The sequence below is a fragment of the Myiozetetes cayanensis genome, unplaced genomic scaffold, assembly GCF_022539395.1.
Source record: "Myiozetetes cayanensis isolate MyiCay16 unplaced genomic scaffold, myiCay2020 scf18, whole genome shotgun sequence".
Taxonomy (NCBI): domain Eukaryota; kingdom Metazoa; phylum Chordata; class Aves; order Passeriformes; family Tyrannidae; genus Myiozetetes; species Myiozetetes cayanensis.
In genome coordinates, this window is record NW_026087389.1 from 12198173 (window position 1) to 12217427 (window position 19255).

The 19255-nt window shown below is 45.6% G+C and overlaps 1 protein-coding gene across 5 annotated transcripts in view; it reads right to left on the bottom strand.

Annotated features, from left to right (window-relative positions):
• FLNB (filamin B) overlaps positions 1–19255 on the bottom strand; it is a 70959-nt gene that overhangs the window by 15999 nt on the left and 35705 nt on the right. For 2 of the 5 annotated variants that reach the window (XM_050312642.1, XM_050312638.1), the window contains exons 11-32: positions 19025–19161; positions 18452–18645; positions 18021–18134; positions 17373–17516; positions 17000–17123; positions 16576–16736; positions 16140–16230; positions 15723–15892; positions 13441–13558; positions 12484–12746; positions 11278–11875; positions 10880–11053; positions 10335–10497; positions 9779–9939; positions 8867–9034; positions 8177–8266; positions 7227–7350; positions 6823–6979; positions 5063–5252; positions 2952–3199; positions 1112–1186; positions 295–397 (exon numbers count right to left, since the gene is read on the bottom strand). In XM_050312642.1, the coding sequence (XP_050168599.1) occupies positions 295–397; positions 1112–1186; positions 2952–3199; positions 5063–5252; positions 6823–6979; positions 7227–7350; positions 8177–8266; positions 8867–9034; positions 9779–9939; positions 10335–10497; positions 10880–11053; positions 11278–11875; positions 12484–12746; positions 13441–13558; positions 15723–15892; positions 16140–16230; positions 16576–16736; positions 17000–17123; positions 17373–17516; positions 18021–18134; positions 18452–18645; positions 19025–19161 (3767 nt within the window). The remainder of the gene's footprint in view (positions 1–294; positions 398–1111; positions 1187–2951; positions 3200–5062; positions 5253–6822; positions 6980–7226; positions 7351–8176; positions 8267–8866; positions 9035–9778; positions 9940–10334; positions 10498–10879; positions 11054–11277; positions 11876–12483; positions 12747–13440; positions 13559–15722; positions 15893–16139; positions 16231–16575; positions 16737–16999; positions 17124–17372; positions 17517–18020; positions 18135–18451; positions 18646–19024; positions 19162–19255) is intronic. The other 3 variants (XM_050312640.1, XM_050312639.1, XM_050312641.1) reach the window with 3 other exon arrangements.

Below are 19255 nucleotides of genomic sequence, written 5' to 3' on the forward strand. Positions count from 1 at the left end.
TAGCTGCTCCAGAAGGGAGAAAGCAGCAACAGATCCTACAGTGCAGGAGCTCACAGCCTAGCACTGAGGGCCACGACAGCACTAAGAATCCCCTCACTTAACTCAAACCACTGGCAGGGCGTGTCCTACTCATCCCTCAGCGGGTACCACTTGATGTGAAATTAAACAACTAAGTTGCTGGCAGGATACAAACCTCCCCCACACACTATGATCTAGACCACCCAGACTGGTAGCTGCAAATGGATAAACACACTAACAAAAAGCATAAACCTCCCTGAGAGGCACTCCAGGTACCTGTTATTTCTCCTTTCCTTACAGCAAACGGGATAACCAAATCAAAGGGCCTGAATCCCATGCCATTCATGTCTCCAACTGGGACATAAGCTTCTTCTGTAACCTAAAGGAAGCAAAAAGATGGGTGACTTCAACAAGGGTGGTGGAGCCAAATGAGCACTGAGCAACTCCCCTGTGAGCACAAGCAGAAGAGAGTGTGCGGTGATTATTGCAGCCAGCCAAGGACGGGGCTCAACCAGAGCAGTGTCCGGCCAAGCTCTCCTTCACAACACCACACTGCAGAGCAGAGCAAATCAAACACGGCACGGATGGAAGACATGCTGGAAAAAAGTTAGATATATAAATGGAACACAAAGGGATGGAAGACAATGTAACACACGCAAGACCCAAAGTGGTTCCATCTGAAAGGATTTAGTTGCTTAAGGCCTGGAAGAGAAAGTGATTTTTAAATGGGGCAAAGTGATTGCAACACAACATGGACAAAAGAAACGAGTTTCACAATGTGACTCCCAACTCAAGACACTGTGATTTTACTGGGAAAACAAAGCAGTACACTCAGGTTGCTTTTGCCAACAGTAGACATTTGAGAAGTGGAAGCTGTGGGTGCAATGATCCTCTTCGTGTTTAAATGAGAATTTATTCGGAGACTCCCTTCAAGCAGCAAAGAAAAAATAAGGTCTGCATCCCAAGAACAATTGATGAAACAGAAAGAATGAACACAATGACCAGAGCAATCAAGCAGTCCCAAGAAGCAGGCTGTCATCTGAAATGGAACACAGATGGGGAAAAGCAACTGAAAAATGTAAAAATTGTGTACCCAAGGGCGGAATCCAGGAGGGGAAGCGCCCACTGGCTCCTGTGACCGTGCGGCGACATCATCTGCATCTACAGCCTGGGCAGGGGTAGAGGCAGGTTAGGTGTTATTAGATGTTATTCTGCCATGGAGGCATTTCCACCTTTCATAGTTCAGAACACACAGCTCTTTCTAGTTCAACATCTTCCTCCCACCGCATAGCCCTCCCAGTCCTCTCGCCATAGCAAAGACCTGGATCCAGTCAGGGAAGCTGGGAAATTGCCCTTATCTGCAGGCATTGGGCACTGGGGGAAGCCACCAGCAAAGGGATGAGGCCAGTACATGCTGCTGTTTGGTGCTCGAGGGGAAGCTGAAAGCTGTGCCTGAACCCTGGTGGAACTGAGTATCAAAGTTGCTTTTTTATGGGACTGATGCAGGGAGGGAAGGGAAAGGTTTCAACCTAAGCTGTAAGTCCCCGAGCGCTGCACAGCACGGTGTGCCAGCTGGGAGGCACGGGAGCCGGCTGCCGTGGGAAGGCTGCTCCAGCTCATGCACTTGGGGTGAATGACCCAGCCCACATCCAGCCATAGCTGCAAAGCCATTCTTCTGATTCATAGTTGGGACAGCGTTGTCAAGACATGGAATGTGTTTTCCCCTGGTACAGCCGCTCTTCTCACCAGGCATGCCAAGAGGATGACTTGCAAATTCCCATCTCCCCCATTAATCCAACAGGAGCGGCTGGGGCTGACACCCACACTCCCTTGGCAGCTCCCCTGGGCTCAGCCACCCCAGCCCCTCCTCCTGCCCATTCACACCACTGCAAAGCCCCACTAATGAAATAACCCACTGGAAACTTCTGCATGGAAAGACTCCACTAAGAAAACCAATGCAAAAGAGAAATGCTGCTGTTCCAGTGTTGTGTGTTTCCAGCTGAGACACCCAAGTCAAACACGTAGTCTATCAGTCAGCTAGGAAGTGGGAATTCTGGCTGGCTGGGAGTGGGCTCCCTGACCTCGAGAGGCACTTCCTGTGGCAAGCTCTGAGCAGCGACCAAGGGAGTTGCTTTTCTCAAGGAAATCTTCAGACACCCAGCGATCTGCCAGGGTGACAGGTAGGAAGAGCCAGCATGCCCGGCCCCAAGGATTTGTGAGCTCCATCCACACTCAGCGCAAGTACCATCCTGTGGTTTCAAGGACCAAGATGCACCGGAGGTTGCTTTGACTGAGATTACAATACCAGGAATTGTTTTGCCAACACAGAGAGCTGTTCTTCACATGAAGAGCTCCTGTGAGCCCTGAGAGGCACCTAGTCTGCTTCTCAGGGGGCTGGGGTTTTGTTTGCTAAATGTGCTGACATATTGCACATTGGAAGGAAGATAATTAGGAAGAGGGGGAATTTGGCTATAACAGTTTAACTAGCACTTGCAAATCATTTTAAAGTGTGAGCTAATAGTCTACTTCCCTGCGATCTGTCAGCAGACCATTCCTTATTTTGGGGTCAACTTAATAAAGAGCAAGAGACAGAGAAGGCAGAGCACTGTATCTGACAATGGCTAAAGTAATTAGTTGTAGAAACTGATTACAACCACCCTTACATCATTTAGAAAAAGAACTACATGGTCAGGAAATGAAAAACAAATTTCTTCAGAGAAGCCAAGTCTTCATCCTCTGATGGCTTCTATCCCGCTTCACTTAACCGTATTGCCTGCTCAAAATAAGCTCTGCAAGTAACGAGGATTCATTAGTTCCTGCTAGCCTAATAAATGTCTGAGCAAACATTTACACACAGAGTTAAACCTATCGCTAAATAAAACATGGCAGCAGGAATCCGAGTGGGAGGTACTTCTGGAGCAGAGCTGGCTTACCATGACGGTGAAAGGACTGTTGGGAATGTCCACCCCACCAAAGCGGACATAAATCACATAGGTTCCTGGTTTGGCGGCAGTGTAGAAGATATCGTAAGTCCCGTCCTCATTTTCAACAACATCTGCTTCAGCTTCTGTCCCATCTGGCGTGAGGACGGTGCACGTCACTTTTCCCTTCCCTGCTGATTTGGCGTCTACCACAAAACCAACCTCCTCACCAGTCTTCACAGTGGGTGCAATTCCAGGACCTACAAGGCAATTTTCATTACAGAAAGCATTCAGAGGACAGTTTTCCCAGGAAGGCTGCCTGCGAGGCGCCTGGGGAGCACAGCACCAAGAGGCTGGTCCCAGGCACCTACAGATGTGGTTTTGGGAGCAGATGTACGACAAGGGACATTCATAAAATTGGTCAGCACAGCGGCATGCAAGAGCTGGCTACTAGCTTTCCTTCTCCTCTGCAATCAGAGAGGCTGGATGAGAACAGAGGGGAAAAAAGCTTAGTTTGAAGAAAGCAATGCCTTAACCCATACTCTTATCATCCTACTCCTTTATGCAGAGCCAAAGGCATTTTCTTCTGCCCAGCCAGCAACTCAGCTGCACTGCTTTAACATAAACCTCCTGTGTAAGCAGCTATAAAAGGACGCAGTAGCAGCCATGGCCATGTTTCCTCCACCATTGCCCACAAACAATTTTCCACTGCTCTGCCACACAACCCAAAAAAAGAAAATCATGCAACAATGCCCAAATTGTAGCTATCAGATCCAGCTTGAAGCACATTGTATTTAAATGAGAACTATTATGTCTTATTTGCAGTATGTATTGAACATTCCTGGTTCTGACTGGCACTTGTTACCAGGTAAACAGCTTCTTTTCAAGTGGGAATGAACATGCTGGTTTAATACCTTGGCACTGTTCCAGCATTTACTCCTACATACAGCGATTGTATTTCAGCTTTACAGCACAGAATCAGAAGCACTTCTTGGAAAGGGAAAATTTTAGCTGCCATCTGACAGTAATCTCCAACTCAGTTACTTTGAGTAAGTAGCCACTTGAGTTACTTGGGAGAGTATCAGATTCACCCATTAAAGTATCTTTTTTGTAAAGTAAAGGGAATCCCTCTCTTTTTTTCCCCATTGTGTCAGGAATTTATTTCTGTTTAAGACTACTAGCAGCCAGCTCCTGGAAATGCATCAGGTGCACTCTAACTGCACAGTGCCCAGGTCCAGCACAATGCCCAGACACTCTCACAGATCTAAACCAACAGATTAAATTTCCCTGTTCAATTTGGCCTTGCCTAGTTTCATTCTTTATTCTAAATATCAGTGGCATTCTTGTAACTAGTTTGTGTCACTTCTGCTCCCTGCCACAGCCTCCTAGGAGGTGGTACCGTGCTGCAGTGACCAGCCCAAAGTCATCTGATGAACATCCATCCTGAGAACAAGTGAGGAACAAAGCTGTACGTGTGCTCCTGCAGCAACTAATTCAGAGTCCTTCCCCTACACCAAGGCATTGATTTTCAAGGCAACGATTTTTTGAGTCATAGCAATGTCTTACCTTTAGGTTTTTCCCTTGCACTTGCCCCTCCCAAAAGCCTGTTCAGACCCAGGTCAACTCTGACCAGACAGAAAAGCAGCAGAAACCTCCACTAGTTAACACCCAGCCTGAACAGGATTTGCTAACATTGAAGCACATGCTACTTACATCCTCAGAATTAATTTTGTTCTAGCCTGGAATGAAAAGCTTCCCGCAACACTCACAGTGCAAGGAGCATGATGCAGTGGACACACATGCAGATGTGTTATTTTTAAATCAACCTCAATGCAGCTCTCAGCAGGATTTATCTACGCCAAAATAAGCATCAGACTTCAGTTGCATCTGGCTGTTTGTGACAGCCCAGGCAGTTGAACAGATTTATCTAGAGGCTGTAAGAGATTCCTGCTCACCCGTAGGGCAGACACTTCTTTGTCTTCAGGAAAACCCTTCCTTGTAAAAGCAGTCAGATTACAGAAGTCTCTAGCGTGTCTTCTACACCCATTACATCAACTGTACCATGCTCAGAAGGCACCTTTACACCCAGCACAAACAGCAACAGAGAGGGACCAAACACTCACCTGTGGCCAAACACTTGCTGGCATCCCCAGATGGAGATGCCCGAATCCGATAGGGAGAGGACGGGATATCATCTCCGCCATACTTCACACCAATCGTATAGCGGCCTGTTTTGTCGGGGACATAGGTGACTGTGTAAGTGCCATCCTTGTTGTCATGAATGTCCACTCTCTTGGGTTTGCCCTCTTGGTCCTGTGGAGTACAAACCAGAAGATTTATGCACTAGGAAGTTAGTTTTGAATTCCTTTAGTAGGGCAACAAATATATATTTAGATAGTCTCAAACAGATACAGAACTGCAGCTTTTTGAGGTTTAAATACATTTCACTAAAGACTAGTACCAGCAATTGATTCCTGGGAGTAGAAAGGTATGAGAACACTATAAAACAATTTGTACTATCATCAACTACCCTTCGTTTGATACAAGAATGTTTATAAGAAGCAGTAAGATATTTTAATGAACTTTAAATTAATTGTAAGAAGTTTCAGGCTTCACTGTTATATCACTGCTGGAAATGAAGAATGATTCCCAGATCCCTGAGGCAGAGATGGGGAGCCAGACTGTGCAGCTCTGTCCTGAGTAAGCACTGGGTAGCCTTGGGCAGCTGCTCCCTGAAAGGTCTGAGGGCAGGGGGAAGCATTACTGGAGTCTGCTGTCTCCTGCACGAGGCATCCAGCTGCTGGCACACTGCAAAGTCGACAGTTGAAAGCAGGTCTATGCAGCCCCTTCAACTACCATTTCTCACCAGCTGCAAAGCACAAAGCATTTTAGAAAGTCTTCCAAGCCTGTTTACAGGGAACCACATGTCGACTTCATTTTGTATTTTATGACTTAACACTGCCTGGGGTACAGTATAAGCTGCAGAGGAGTTGAGATTTAGGTACAGCATAGAAGAGCTTAGTTCTTTCAGGAAGGCTTGTGAAACATTTGACATTCAACAGCTCAGAACAAGGAGCAAGCAAATGTTGCCAGAAGGATCACCTATGCATTTCCACCATGCAGGGCTTGTGGAACTTGATTTTCAAAGCCACAGCCAGGCTGGGAGCTCTGATAAGTATTTTGGATCCTTTAAGGCCACACATGCATGCCAGAATAATGGCAACTGCTTTGCTGCACCTGAACAGACACTGAGACAGCACAGGAGCAAGAATGCAAAAGGGCAAGTACAACCAGCCATGCCATGACCTAGGCATGCCAGAGCTGAGCTATGTGCTTTATGGTCCACTAACCAGAGACCTTTTTGTGAGGCCACAGAGTCCAGGCACCAGAAACTTCAGAAAGAGCAATACCAAAGCCAAATAAAAACATTCCTGCAGTATCTCCTTAAGCAGCTTATGACTTCTGGCAACCTTGAGGGAGACTTGTGTTTTAATTTATCATAATGTCATGCTCAGCATGGATGTTATCTCATGGCCTTGTTGAACTGCACTGCTAGAAGGCTGTCTCCATTCAAATGCCAGTATTTTCATAATCTTACAAGAAACTGTTTATCTCATTTTGGGCATTTGCAGAGTAAGGTTAAACAAGAGCCAGATATAGCAGGGCTGATGATTTTAAGACAGCAGTTTCAAAAAAGCAGTCTCAAGAGCTTCACCAACAGAGTGCAAGACTTTCCTGTACCAGACCTTGGGGTCTGGCCAGCAGCCCAGTCTCCAGGACACTGGGTATTTCAGGGTAAAGCTGTGGACACCTCTGATGGGAGAGACTGCTGCCCACCTGGAACAACACATTTCCAGTCCTGCTTGGTTTTGTAGTTACTTACAGTGATCTGTACAGCCAGAAGTCCCTGCCCAGCATCCTTAGCATCCACAGCAAACTCCACAGGCAGGCTGGCTAGAATGCCATAGGAACTGAGACCTGGTCCGCTCGCCGTCACTTTACTGGCATCATATGTAGGAAGCACCTTCACCTTGAAGGGACTAAAAGAGAAACCCATTATTGCCTCCTCCTCCCCAGTCAATGGCTGGCAGCTGCTGCAGCACACACTGAGGTGTCTGCTATAGGTGCAGCAGGCTAAAACCACCACTGAACCCAGAAGTCTTGCAAGCAACAGCACTGGTTAAGTAGAAAGGACCACAGCTAGTCCTTAAATGGTGCTCATGTGCTGGGAGAGCAGAACTGGATCATCAAATCTTCAGTTCACCAAAGCTTATCTCATCACCTTACCTTCGAGGAATCTCTTCATCAGCATATTTGACAGAGATCAGGTAGGGGCCCTCCTGCATAGGGGTGTACACCACCGTGTGGGTGCCATCTCCATTGTCTACCACGTTAACAGGACCCACAACTCCTAAAAAGGCAACATATGATTTTCTCAGTTGCATTGTCAAAACCCAGTTCCTCACCACCATTTGCTGCACAAAGCTCCAAGATGCACTGTTCATTTACAGTTTGCAACAAGCTAAATTTAATTTTTTTTTTTTGAATGAAGGCGACAGGCACGGATCAGTGATCAGTTTCCCTTATTTTGTATTCAAAGCCATTGACTTGACATAGATTTGTTATCCACCGCTCTCTGGGCTCCCATCTTCTCGCTGTAAACAAAAGCTAGCATGAAAATACCAGAGAAAGATCTGCCTTTCTGTACAGTCCAGGTCAAGAGCAATTGCTAAAAGTGCATGGAATATCTTTCAAGACAGAAAATGAGTAATAGTTATAATTGCCTGCACTGTCATTTATAAGATTACACACTGTTACTGGGATTCACTGCACAGAATTGAGCCCTAAAGCCAGTTGGTGTGTAGCATTCACCAACCCAGTCTTTCACAATCAGGAGTTTGGAAAGGCAGGCTCAGTGCCTAGGCAGAATGGCCCTGCAAGCTGCCAGAGTCCTAAGAAAGCAGGATCAATTATTTCAATTTGCATTAAGCTAAATCTACAACAGATTACATGACATATCAGTTCAGATCAACACACAAAGCAGTCTACAATTACAAGTTGGCTTTAAAACATAGGAAGGATTAGTAGTAAAGCAAGCACAAAAGAAACCTATATAGTTGCCATGCAAAGCCTCAAAGCAACACCGTTGGTTTCCACTCCCTCCTCCAGATGATTCTTGCTGTTGCCAATTGGATTTCCAAGAGCCAAAATTGCCAGTAGCTAGTGAGAGTTCAAACCTGTCTCAGTGTCACCCTTTGGACCACCTTTAAAGAAATCCGAAATTGCTTTCAGTGGGGAGCGCCATCCCTCGGAATTCGTCTCATCCGCTAGAATTAAATAAGTGTTACCTGAGGGGCACCTGCACAAAGGGACCTGACACTCCAGTAGGGAAGCAGCTCTCGCCTCCTAGCAAGGTGAGACTTGCAGCCAACAGGTACTCGCTGCCAAGATACTGTGCCACTGAGACACAGCTTTCTAGCAATGCAAACATTAACGCTGTCACTCAAGGGCCTTGTTGCTCTCTGGGGACCACTGAGCCGTTCCACTGTGATTCAGAGACTTCTGCAACCCAGTTACACAGGTTTCCCAAAGCACTGCATATTAGACTTTGGATTTTCTTTTTTATGTCTAAAACTAAGCCACAAATGTTCGCTGGTGATGGTGACTCACATCACTTCTCCCAGCTCTGAAGATTAAGCTAAAGCCATCAAAGGCACTGTCCAAAGCAGCACTACGTAGGACACAGCTCTCCTGTCACAGCGTGACACAAAGGTCAGCTATCAAGGGGCAGCTATCTTGTTCACAGATGAACAGGAACAGAGAAAAATGCTCACTCCAGTGGCATCACCACCTTTGCAAGCAGGGCCATGTTACCGACCCAAACACAGAGAAGGGGTTGCAGCCAGATGGAGTACTTTGGTTCTTACCTCTGGGTCCTGTCACCACCACCTCGAGGGGTGCTACTCCTGCCTTGCTGGCGTCTACAGTGAAGGACTGTGGGATTTTAGCTCGAACAGCTGTTCCCAGACCTGGTCCTGCTATCTTCACCTTGCTGGGATCCACAACATCCTTCACAGGAACCTTGAAAGGACTGCCTGGAAGTTGACACAGCAAATGTAAAACACCAGAGTTAACAATTACAGAGAACAAACTAAAAAAAGTCTTTTTTCCCTACTTTTCCTTGGGTTTTTTTTATTACTATCATTCAGCCACTGGCAGGAGTGACAACCCCATGGCCTCCACACTGCTCCTTTGCTTCTGCAAAAGCCAGAAGCATAATGATGGTGCTTCTACATTTTCACTGTCTATTCAACAATTCAGTTGTGAACCATCTACTCCTCACACCTCAGGAAAAAAAACAAACATGAAAGAAACCAGAAGTGCAAATGAAGCATCATGCAGGTGCTTGTTTCCTTCATATTTTAGCAAGTTCAGTACGTCAACAAAGAGAATGGGACCAACAGGAAACATCTAGTGCAAATGAATGCACAGGTAAACACAGAGTTTAATATAATCCCCATGACAGGCTGACCCTCTTACTGTAGAACATGATCTTGAAGACATCCAAATACCAAAGGGGTTATTTTCATGAGCTGAAGTAATACACACCACTTGTGCCTAAAACCAGTTATTTGTCAAGGGTTAGTGTCCCTATCCCTGTCCCACTCACCTGTACCCACGTGAGCAAATGCCATTGCTTTCTATGCCTGAATTCCCAGGGAAAGCACAAAGACAAAATCACATCAACATTCCACAGCATGAGGGAGATGCACCCAATGCACTGAGCCTTTAGTTTGGCTTCTTCCCTCTTCTGAAAGCCACTGAGCAAGAGCTCTTACCAGGAATATGCTCTCCCCCGTATGTGATGTTAACATCGTAATCTCCTGGAACATAAGGAATGTACTCGGCACTGCAGCTCCCATCTTTGTTATCTTTACAGCTAATTTTAGATTCTGAAGGTCCCTCAACGGTTATTCCAAGGCCACCAATTCCTGCCCCTCTGCAAGACAGAAACACACACTGTTAGAACTAACTGCTTCAAACAGCAGCTTTGCAGCTTTCACATGCTCTGGTTGCATTTTCATCCTTTTTGGAAATGCAGTAACCTGCCTTCTGATGTCCAGCCTTCAGTGTGTGCTAGCATGGAAAGCTGTTCAGCACTACCTCACCCACATTTTCCTAGAATTTTTGTCCCCAACAACTATCAACCCCTAATGTCTAATGTCTGCAGAGCAGAGTGCTCAGTAGATGATGAGGTAGCACACGCAGTCACCAGGTGGACACAGCTTGGCCTCTTTATAAATATTTGTACTGAGTTTAGCATCCTGCATTGCACACATCACTACCCTCCTCCCTCCCTCAGATATTCCTTGAAGATCAAATAGGCTCAGTCACCTGGTGACAACTGAGAAGGGGTTTGGCTGATTTGTGAAAGCTTCTGTGAGTCCAGGTCCTTGTGCCTTCACACGTGATGGATGGCAGCCCTCTGTCACGTTCACTCTGAAGGGGCTGTTCGGCACAGGTACATCATCATACGTTACGCTGACCGTGTGTGGACCTGTTAAGAGGAGGAAAACATACCCTGAATTCCCCAAATACACTGATCACTTAATATCACTTCTATGAGACGCTACAGACCTAAATGTCAGTAAAAGTTTCCTTCTGCATTTCACAAGACTTCGCTAGTGTTTCATAACTAGAGACACTATCTACACTCTCTTCTTCTGAAGCCAAGTTACTGTAAAAGTCAGTTCTTCAAGTTCAAGTAGAGCTGCTTCCTGCAGAATTAGCTCCTCTACTGGTAAAACTCTTGCTAAGATGCCAACAAGTTACTGGCAGACCTCGGCAGTTTGCCAAATGAAAGTGGCAGAAGAGCCGCTTGCTCTTGGTTTTCCCCTTTCAAGTTAAAAAAACCCAACAAACCCAAACCCAGAGGTTACCCTTTTCAAACGGCGTGTACTCTACTGAGTATGTTCCATCAGCGTTATCTTGGATGAGACAGTCTGTGGGGGAGCCAGATGGGCTCATGATCTGCGTCCTGATGTGGTCACCACCGGCCTTCGTTAGAGGTCGAGCATCCACAGTGAACTCAGTTGTCGCTTCTCGGAAGACATCTGCAGGAAATGTTTTCAAGAGTCACTTCATGAACTGCATGTATTTCCAACAACCAAACATTCGGTGAAGCATCATGATAAACAACTTGTTTGGGAACATAATGAGACTCCCGAGTCCTTCCCAGGTCACCATGGAAACATGCAAGGCTTTTACAGCTTTCAAGGCCCAGAACACTCAAACAACTGCAAGTCCTACAAACACTGATAACAACAGTTATTCTCACCTTTTCCTTCCACTCCTGGCCCAAAGACTTTAACTCTGCTTGTGTCCACAGCTGGCTCCACTTTGACCCGGGCTGGGAATTTAGGCACTTGCTCTCCTCCATATCTCATCTTGATTGTGTACATGCCGGCCGAGAGCGGCACGTACGTAACAACATAGGTCCCGTCCTTGTTATCGTCGATCTGGACCTCGGCTTTGGAACCAGTATCTGACACCATGTCCACCCGCAGGTCCCCAGGACCTGCTTCCGTGCAGTCGACATTCAGCAGCCCCGGCTCACCTACTTTACCACGCTCCAGACCAGGGCCTGTGGCAATGACTTTAGAGACATCAAACGGCATTTCTATGTCTGCCTTAAAGGGGGAGCCAGGAATGTGAACTTCTTCGAAGAGGATGTTTACGAAGTACTCTCCAGGCTTCATAGGCAGGTAGGAGACAGAGCAGGTTCCATCACCGTTGTCTGAGCATTCAATTTTAGCTTCACACGGGCCTTCTACTGTCAAACCCAAACCTCCAGTTCCTGCCCCTTTCGTATCTATTGTGAATTGGGCTGGTTTTCCAACAAGGCCCCCTCGAAGACCTGGACCATGAGCTTTTACCTAGAAGAGGATATGCAGTTGAGCTAAACTGCCTTTTCAGTATTATTGCTGGAAGTTAGAGTTGTTTGTATGTGGGACTCGATTAACAAGCTCTTAAAAATATACAGAAAGCAATGTTTCCTTTGCCACTCATGCCAGTTTTACTGTAAAGTTGGTACCTCTCCTCCAAAGAGGTTTCTAGGCAAGGATATTTATACTCTTACCATAGCTTTTTTTACATAGCCATGGGATATAAAAGGTGGAAATGTTAAAATATTTGATGGCTGTACACATCTTCTTCTTGAAATACATTTCCTTAGGAAAAAGCATCCTAATACAGTAGAGATGCTTATCAGGCCAACTTCTATCAAATTAGGAGCAATACTTTTCTTTGCCCCACTATGCAGGACACTTGCAGTATTCTCGATTAGTTCAATGTTCTTATTCAAATATAGTCTTACAGAAATTACTTCAATTAGTCATGGAGGCTGCAAAAGGACTGACTGAGCACTCTGAGTAAGGATGTTTGTGGATCTGGTTTGGCCAAAACCAAGCCAAGTCTCATGCAATAGCCCACAATTAAGTTTACATCTATCACTTGCTGTCACAGCCCTAAACCATTCACTTACCTTGGAGGGGTCTGGAGGTAGCGTGGCCTCCACAGTATAGGGGCTTCCTGGGATTGGGTTGCCGTCATAACTCACATCCACCACATACAGTCCTTCTTCCCGTGGGATGTATTTTGCAGTGCTGCACTCCTTACCCAGAACTGGTTCCACCAGACATGGCACAGCTTTTCTCATAGGACTGGAAATATTAACATCCAGTTTGCCTTGCCCACCAGCTCCTTTGGTATCAATTATAAATTCCTGATCCTTCCCTACTTCCACTCCTGAAAAAGACAAAACCCATATTACATTGCTTACTTAACATCAGACAGTGGTCCAAGAAATGTCCCATGCACACACCACTGAGGGAGCAGGCACTGGCAGAGCCCTGCTCAGTCTGCGTCCCTCTGCAGTCATAAAAACCTCCCAAACCAAACAAAAAAATAAACAAATGCTTTGGTTAATTGGAGCTACAAAGTTACAGAGTGTAACAAGTGTGTAAGACATGGTCTGACATTCTCAGAGGCTCATTTCAGGAAAGCAACAATGTTTCACAGCCTTAAGTTCTTCCACTTTTGGAAAACAAAAGACAGTATAAACGATACTGTGCACTGTGGCAGTTTCATACATTTGAATAAACAGCCATCTAGCCCTGAGGAAAACAGATTTCTTTAGTGGGTGCCCAGTTGGGTGAAGAGTCCAGCTCTGTTCACCACAAAGGACCAAACCACAACACATCCACATTGCTATGTAATCTTTGGGGGGGAGGAAGTCTCAAATGAAATTCAGTCCTCAAGGGAACCAGCTTAGTCAGAGTGGCCAAGCTACAAAGTTGGAGCTGGTTGATTCCCAACTGTAGCAAGTCTAAAAGAAGATTGTTTTGCCCACTCCTGTTCCAGCAGGACATGTTAGCAATCACCCAGATTCAGGAGACACTTCAGAGGCAGGCTATGGGGCTTCCAGCCCACGGGTACTTACTGTTTTCAAGTCCATTGACTTTAACTTTGCTTAGGTCCAGTGGAGCAGCAACGCCCACAGTGAAAGGGCTTTTAGGGATAGGATCACCGCCGTAAGTTACCGAAACCTTCATTGGACCCTAGTTGGAGAATTTATAGGTTAGCTCAGTTCCTCACTTCGTACAGACACACTAACAACCAAGCAGTACGTAACCACTTCACCTAATCCATTTTAGCCAGCCACAGCCAAATTTATTTGTTTATGGACACTAAAGCTCTACCCCACTGCAGCCCTTCAAAGAATTAAATAGTTTTTATCTAATATAGGAAGAGAGAAAGAGACAGATCTTTCCAACATTTAATTAGATTACATTCAAGCGGCCTGGCAAAGGCTCCAGCTCAGGCTGGCTCCCACCCTCTCAGTGCTCAGACCTAAGAGCTGAATGAATGTCCCAGTGCTCCAGACCAGGTATCCCCTTCCACTGCACGGAGAGGCCTGGCCAAAGCCAAGACTGCAAAGAGGCTGTATTATTACAGAATCTGAAATACCAGGGGTTTAAGCTCTACAAGTCAGAAAGATTAATGCTCTTGTGTATTTTGGCTGGAACACTGCACAGCCATGGCAAGCTCCAGCCCACGATGTGTGCTCCTTTTATTCTCTCCTACCACAGTCCATATTTTAGCTATATTCACTGTTTGCTTACTTTTCATTCTTGGCTGGTTTGGTTCCCAAGTGAAATAATTATGGATGTTTCATGCAAGCTAGTGAATAGCTTCCATGATTATTCTTGGTTGTTTTTAGAAAACACGCACCCGGGTAGCTGTAGCAACACCGTGAGATAGATAAGGCCGAATAAACAGCATTAAACCAAGGCTCCTCTGCCGTGACACAGCCCCTCAGGAATTTAACAACCTAGTCCATCCTTCCCCTATTCTGAAGACTCCAGAGTCTCATTCAAAAGTTACTGCTTAGGAACCTGAGAAAGACAGGGTCAGGAATGACCTATGTGCTCACAGCCTGGAGGGACAACAAGGCTACTCTAATTACTGAGCAGTCTCTTTTCATCTCCTTTGTTTAACCATTGCTTTCCTGCCACTGCAATCTGTGAGCATCTCCAACACCTCCTCCATGACCCAAGGCACTTCTCCAGAGGGAAGATAAGTGGGAAACCTGGTTTGGGCATCCTGGCTTGTTTCAACACTGCTTTTCAGGTGAAACATAGCAATCTGGTACTACTCACAAACATATGCATGAAGTATATATGACTGTTCCATTCTGCATACCAACCCTGACCAAACAGGCCAAAGCCTCTCCAAGCAGGCACGCCAGCCACCTCCTGAGCTCATGCAACTGCTTTATCCAAAAACAAATTCTAGCTGTATGGTGCTTCCAAGAATGCATTAACAGCTAAATAATACTGCAGTCCTCCTTATCAGTCCCCTTTTACACAGTTCCAATCAAGGAAGCTGGTGCAGATGACCAAGTAGTTTATTTGGCTGTTCAGCAGAACAAGACCAGCAGAACACTTTGATCTCAGCACCTCAGCACCCACATCTTCAGAATTATATGAGATTCATGCATTCTGGAGTTTAGTGGTCCTTTACAAAGACACAAGCACAGCATGAGGAAAAATACTTCTAGTTATTAGTAGCTTCCAGTTTCAGCTCTTTAATGATGTTGCCAAGGAAGCATTCGGTCTCTGAATCAAACAAGTCAGATTCAATTTTTTCCAACCTAAGGGCAAGCCTCAAATGCAGACAAATACTTTGGATGCATTTAATCTGCAGCCCAGCTTCCCTCCTCAGCAACAACTTGTTCACTTTCCTACTGGGAACTGGTGCAGCGTGACCCAAACTCTCTTCTTTTTATCCCTGCTCTGGTTTTCCCTTTGGCTCCTTTGACACCAGCAGCTTGCCGAGAGGCAGCACTCCACAACCTCGACTCTGCCGGACCACAGCAGTCAGGGTAGCAGCCAGTTCTGTTTCAGAGTCTAGAAAGGTTTGCCATCTTTCCTCTTCAACTGATAAGGTATGGAATGATGATGTGAACTGTGTGCTACTGCTTCAATCTCTCTCTTTTCCCCAGAAAAGAAAACAGTGGCAATCTATCAATAGCTACACCAGAAAACTGCATTACTGCTTTCCAATCCAAATTGTACTGCAGGCTTTAGGGATCCTGGGGAACAGGACACCCTGGAAAGCCTTTCTTGCTTGTCCCACTGTGCACAGGTACCATGTAGGGAGGTCACCACACTACAGAACACGAACTCTTCACTCTTGTACTGCTACATAAGTCAGACCTACCTGCTGTATGGGAGTGTACCTAACAGTGTGGGAGTAGTCATAGTTGTCAATGACATCCAGATCCACCACCGCCTCTCCCGGCACTGGGCTGCTGAACTGCACATCCAGCGGTGCTTTTCCGGCTCCCTTGGTGAACACAGTGAAGTGTGTTGGCTTGCCATTTTCCACACCTGAAGAAAGATGTTAATTCTAATTTATGCAGAGCTTGTACACAGAAACTCTTCTCTAGAAGCCCAGTATCAATAGCGCCCAGTCAAGCCAAGTGCCAAGGGAAAGGTGTCCAGTTGCCTGGCACCCCACCCTGCTGTACCCAGGACTGCACTGCTGCATCCCAGCAATGTTCAGCCAGGCAATGGGTACCCTGCAACAGCCCCTCACAGTCCAGTGCTGACCACACAACATCAACCCAGTTCTCACCAGTTTTGTTCAGCCCAGGTCCTTCAGCTTTCACTTTGCTGGCATCATGTGAGGGGTCCACTTTAACTCTGAATGGGCTGGCAGGAATTTCCTGCAACAGAAACACAGTTCTAAACATAAACAGGTCACTCTTTGGTAGCCAAAATTAGAGAGATAATAATTTTAAGATAATTTTGCTCCAATTCCATTACCATTTTGAGTAGAATTTTGCCTCACTCAAACACTCTGCTTACTGAGTGGTATCATTCAAAGTCTAGGGCAAAGTTGAAAGAAACAGCTGGACAGTTTGCAGGGGCCAGACAAAGTGCATATGAGCTGACATAGAAGGGTCAGCTGTGAACTGCCACAGCCAGCTGTGAACTGGCACATGCTTGGTGATCAAAGGGCAGATAAACAGACTCCAGAAACATCAGGTTGCAAAATGAAAATTACAAACCTCTCCTGCAAAGAGCACTTTAATGGTGTAGCGCCCCGCAGCAGGTGGGGCGTATTTCACTGTGAACGTATCATTGGCATTGTGGATGATGTCGAAATCTATGTCCTCTTCCTCATCACTGACCACACGAGCATCACACTTAATTCCAACACTGACATCACCTAGGAAAAGAAAACAGAGGTTTTACTACTGGACAGCACAGGCACTGCCAGCCAAACAGCCAGATCACTCCCATCCCCAGGAGTTGTTCAAGTCACTATATTAACTGATGCAACTGATTGAATTCCAAGTCACTGCAATGTTCTGCTTCCCAGGGTTTTTCCACTAAACAAGGAAAACCATATGGAACACTATATAATCCCTTCCCTTCTGCATGTGGTACCAGTGGTTCTGATACCACAGCAACAGCCCAGCCTGCCTTTACCTTCTCCTGCATCCGTGCAGTCCACAGTGAAGTGGGTTGGCTCATTTGCTTTCAGGCCAGTTCTCTCCACACCAGGACCAAACACTTTCACTTTCTGAGGATGACTCCCTTGACCTATAAGGACCTACACAGATTCACAAGGGTCAGAATCACATATCTGTGTCATGCTCGAGATCACAGTCAAGTCAGAGCATTACAAGGAAAACAGGACCAAGTGAATTGACCCGAATCCCCCAGGCTGCAGCTGGGCTGATAAGAGACCTCCACTATATAAGCTTGTAAAAACAGAAAGATTGTTAGTTGTACTAACAAGTAGTTGTGAGCACAAATATCTTACTTGGCTATACTAAGTACTATCTGTCTCTGTACTTACCCTAAATGGGCTGTTGGGCACATTGGCTCCTCCCCAGACAACAGAAATTGTATGTTTGATTGGTTTAACTGGCACATATGAACAGGCAAACACACCATCAGCCTTGCTCTTTATCTGGATATCAATAGGGTTTCCTTCTGCATCCTAAAAAAGCAGTAATACAAGCAGAAGGTTCAGGTACTTAAAAAATGTTTGCATAGTTTGAACAGCCCAAGACTGTTTCAAAATATTTCAGTTTTTTTCCCCAGAATAGCAACTCCGAAGTTCTCAGAAACACTGAAGAAACATGCAATAAGTCTTCCTCATCTAACACTTGCTCATTCATTACACCATCCTACAACACATAGGAAATTCACAGGCTCAGAGACACTTCCGTGCTTTCAAATGACAACTCCAGGAAATTACACCTTGCTTTGCTGAGGAGACTCTAAGTAAGGAAGCAAAGCCATGTTTTTCATACACCACAGAGAAGTCACCTTGAGTTAGGTTGTTGCCTGACTACATTACACAGATCAAAGCACAGAACTCTGAGTGAATTACACATGCCCAGAATTAAGTGGTGTATGAGTAGAAATACTTAAGGCATTTTTCTCAACAGTATTAAAGCCCTTTTGTTGAAGTTTCACACAGCTGCCTTTGGCTTTTTACCTGTGCATACATCTTCAGAGGTGCTTTCCCAGCATCCTTGGTTTCAACTGTGAACTCAGCAGGATTGTTCACTATACAGCCAGTCCTCTCCAGGCCTGGGCCATAGGCCTTCACCTAAAAAAGCACCTCAAGATTATTAGCCTGCAGTTCAGAAAGAGAAGCAAAACTAAGTGATATATGTATAAAGACCTGCCCCCTCCACAAAACCCATGAAGCACAGGATGCTACTTCGGCAAGTTTCCATTACATTAAATCAAAACCACAACAGTGTTATTAGAAAAAGCTGGGCAATATCTGGCTGGAGCTTGGCAGATTCAGAGCTTTAAGCAGAGGCGGCTTAACAGTCAGGTCTGCTACCAGAATCCTTCAGAAACATCTCTACTGTAGTTACATCAGATGTGCTGTGTCATAGGTGAACTCTAATACACCACCTTATCCGAGTTGAAGTCTCCTGAAGCCGGTCGGATGAAGGCCATGTAAGGACTGTCTTTTATGTCCTCATCATCACACATGATGTGCACAGCATATTCACCAGGCTCTTTGGGCCAATACTTCACATCACATGAGCCATCATTCTTGTCATCACACTCAATTTTAGCCTGAGAAGGGCCTTCTATTGCAAAGCCTGAAAAAGGAACAAGTAGGTTCCTCAGGTTAGGTTTGTGGCAGCTGCCAATTTAACATTACTTCCACGAATACCTTTTTATCAGCTGTAAACACTCCTGATCTCTCCATCACCCTTCTTCATCAATATGGGAGATAATCCATCATCCATCATTCCCTTTTGGATTTCATCCCCCAAAACCACAGATTAACACCCCCCCAAATTAACACATGCTCCTGTCTCTAGGACTCCCCTTGATACTCTGATAGATGTTTGTGTTTAGACCACAACATCTTAGACATGGGGTTTTTTACTGTTGGGAAAGCTATTGTTTCTCATGAGTTCTTTGCTAGCGTTGCAATATGTAAGTATTTCAAACAAACTAAGTAAAGTAACAAACCAAGAGAGCCAACTTCTGTGCCAATGGACTCGACCACAAAGTCAGCTGATTTGCCCACAATTCCCTCATGCAGCCCTGGCCCCCAGGCTCGCACTTTCTGAGGACCAGCTTCATGACCCACTTGGACTTCAAAGGGGCTACAAGATAAAAACAAAGCATAGTATTAGAAATGAGGACAAATATAGCATCAATGTTTTTCCCCAGGCATTTTAATGAGGCTTTACATTGGAT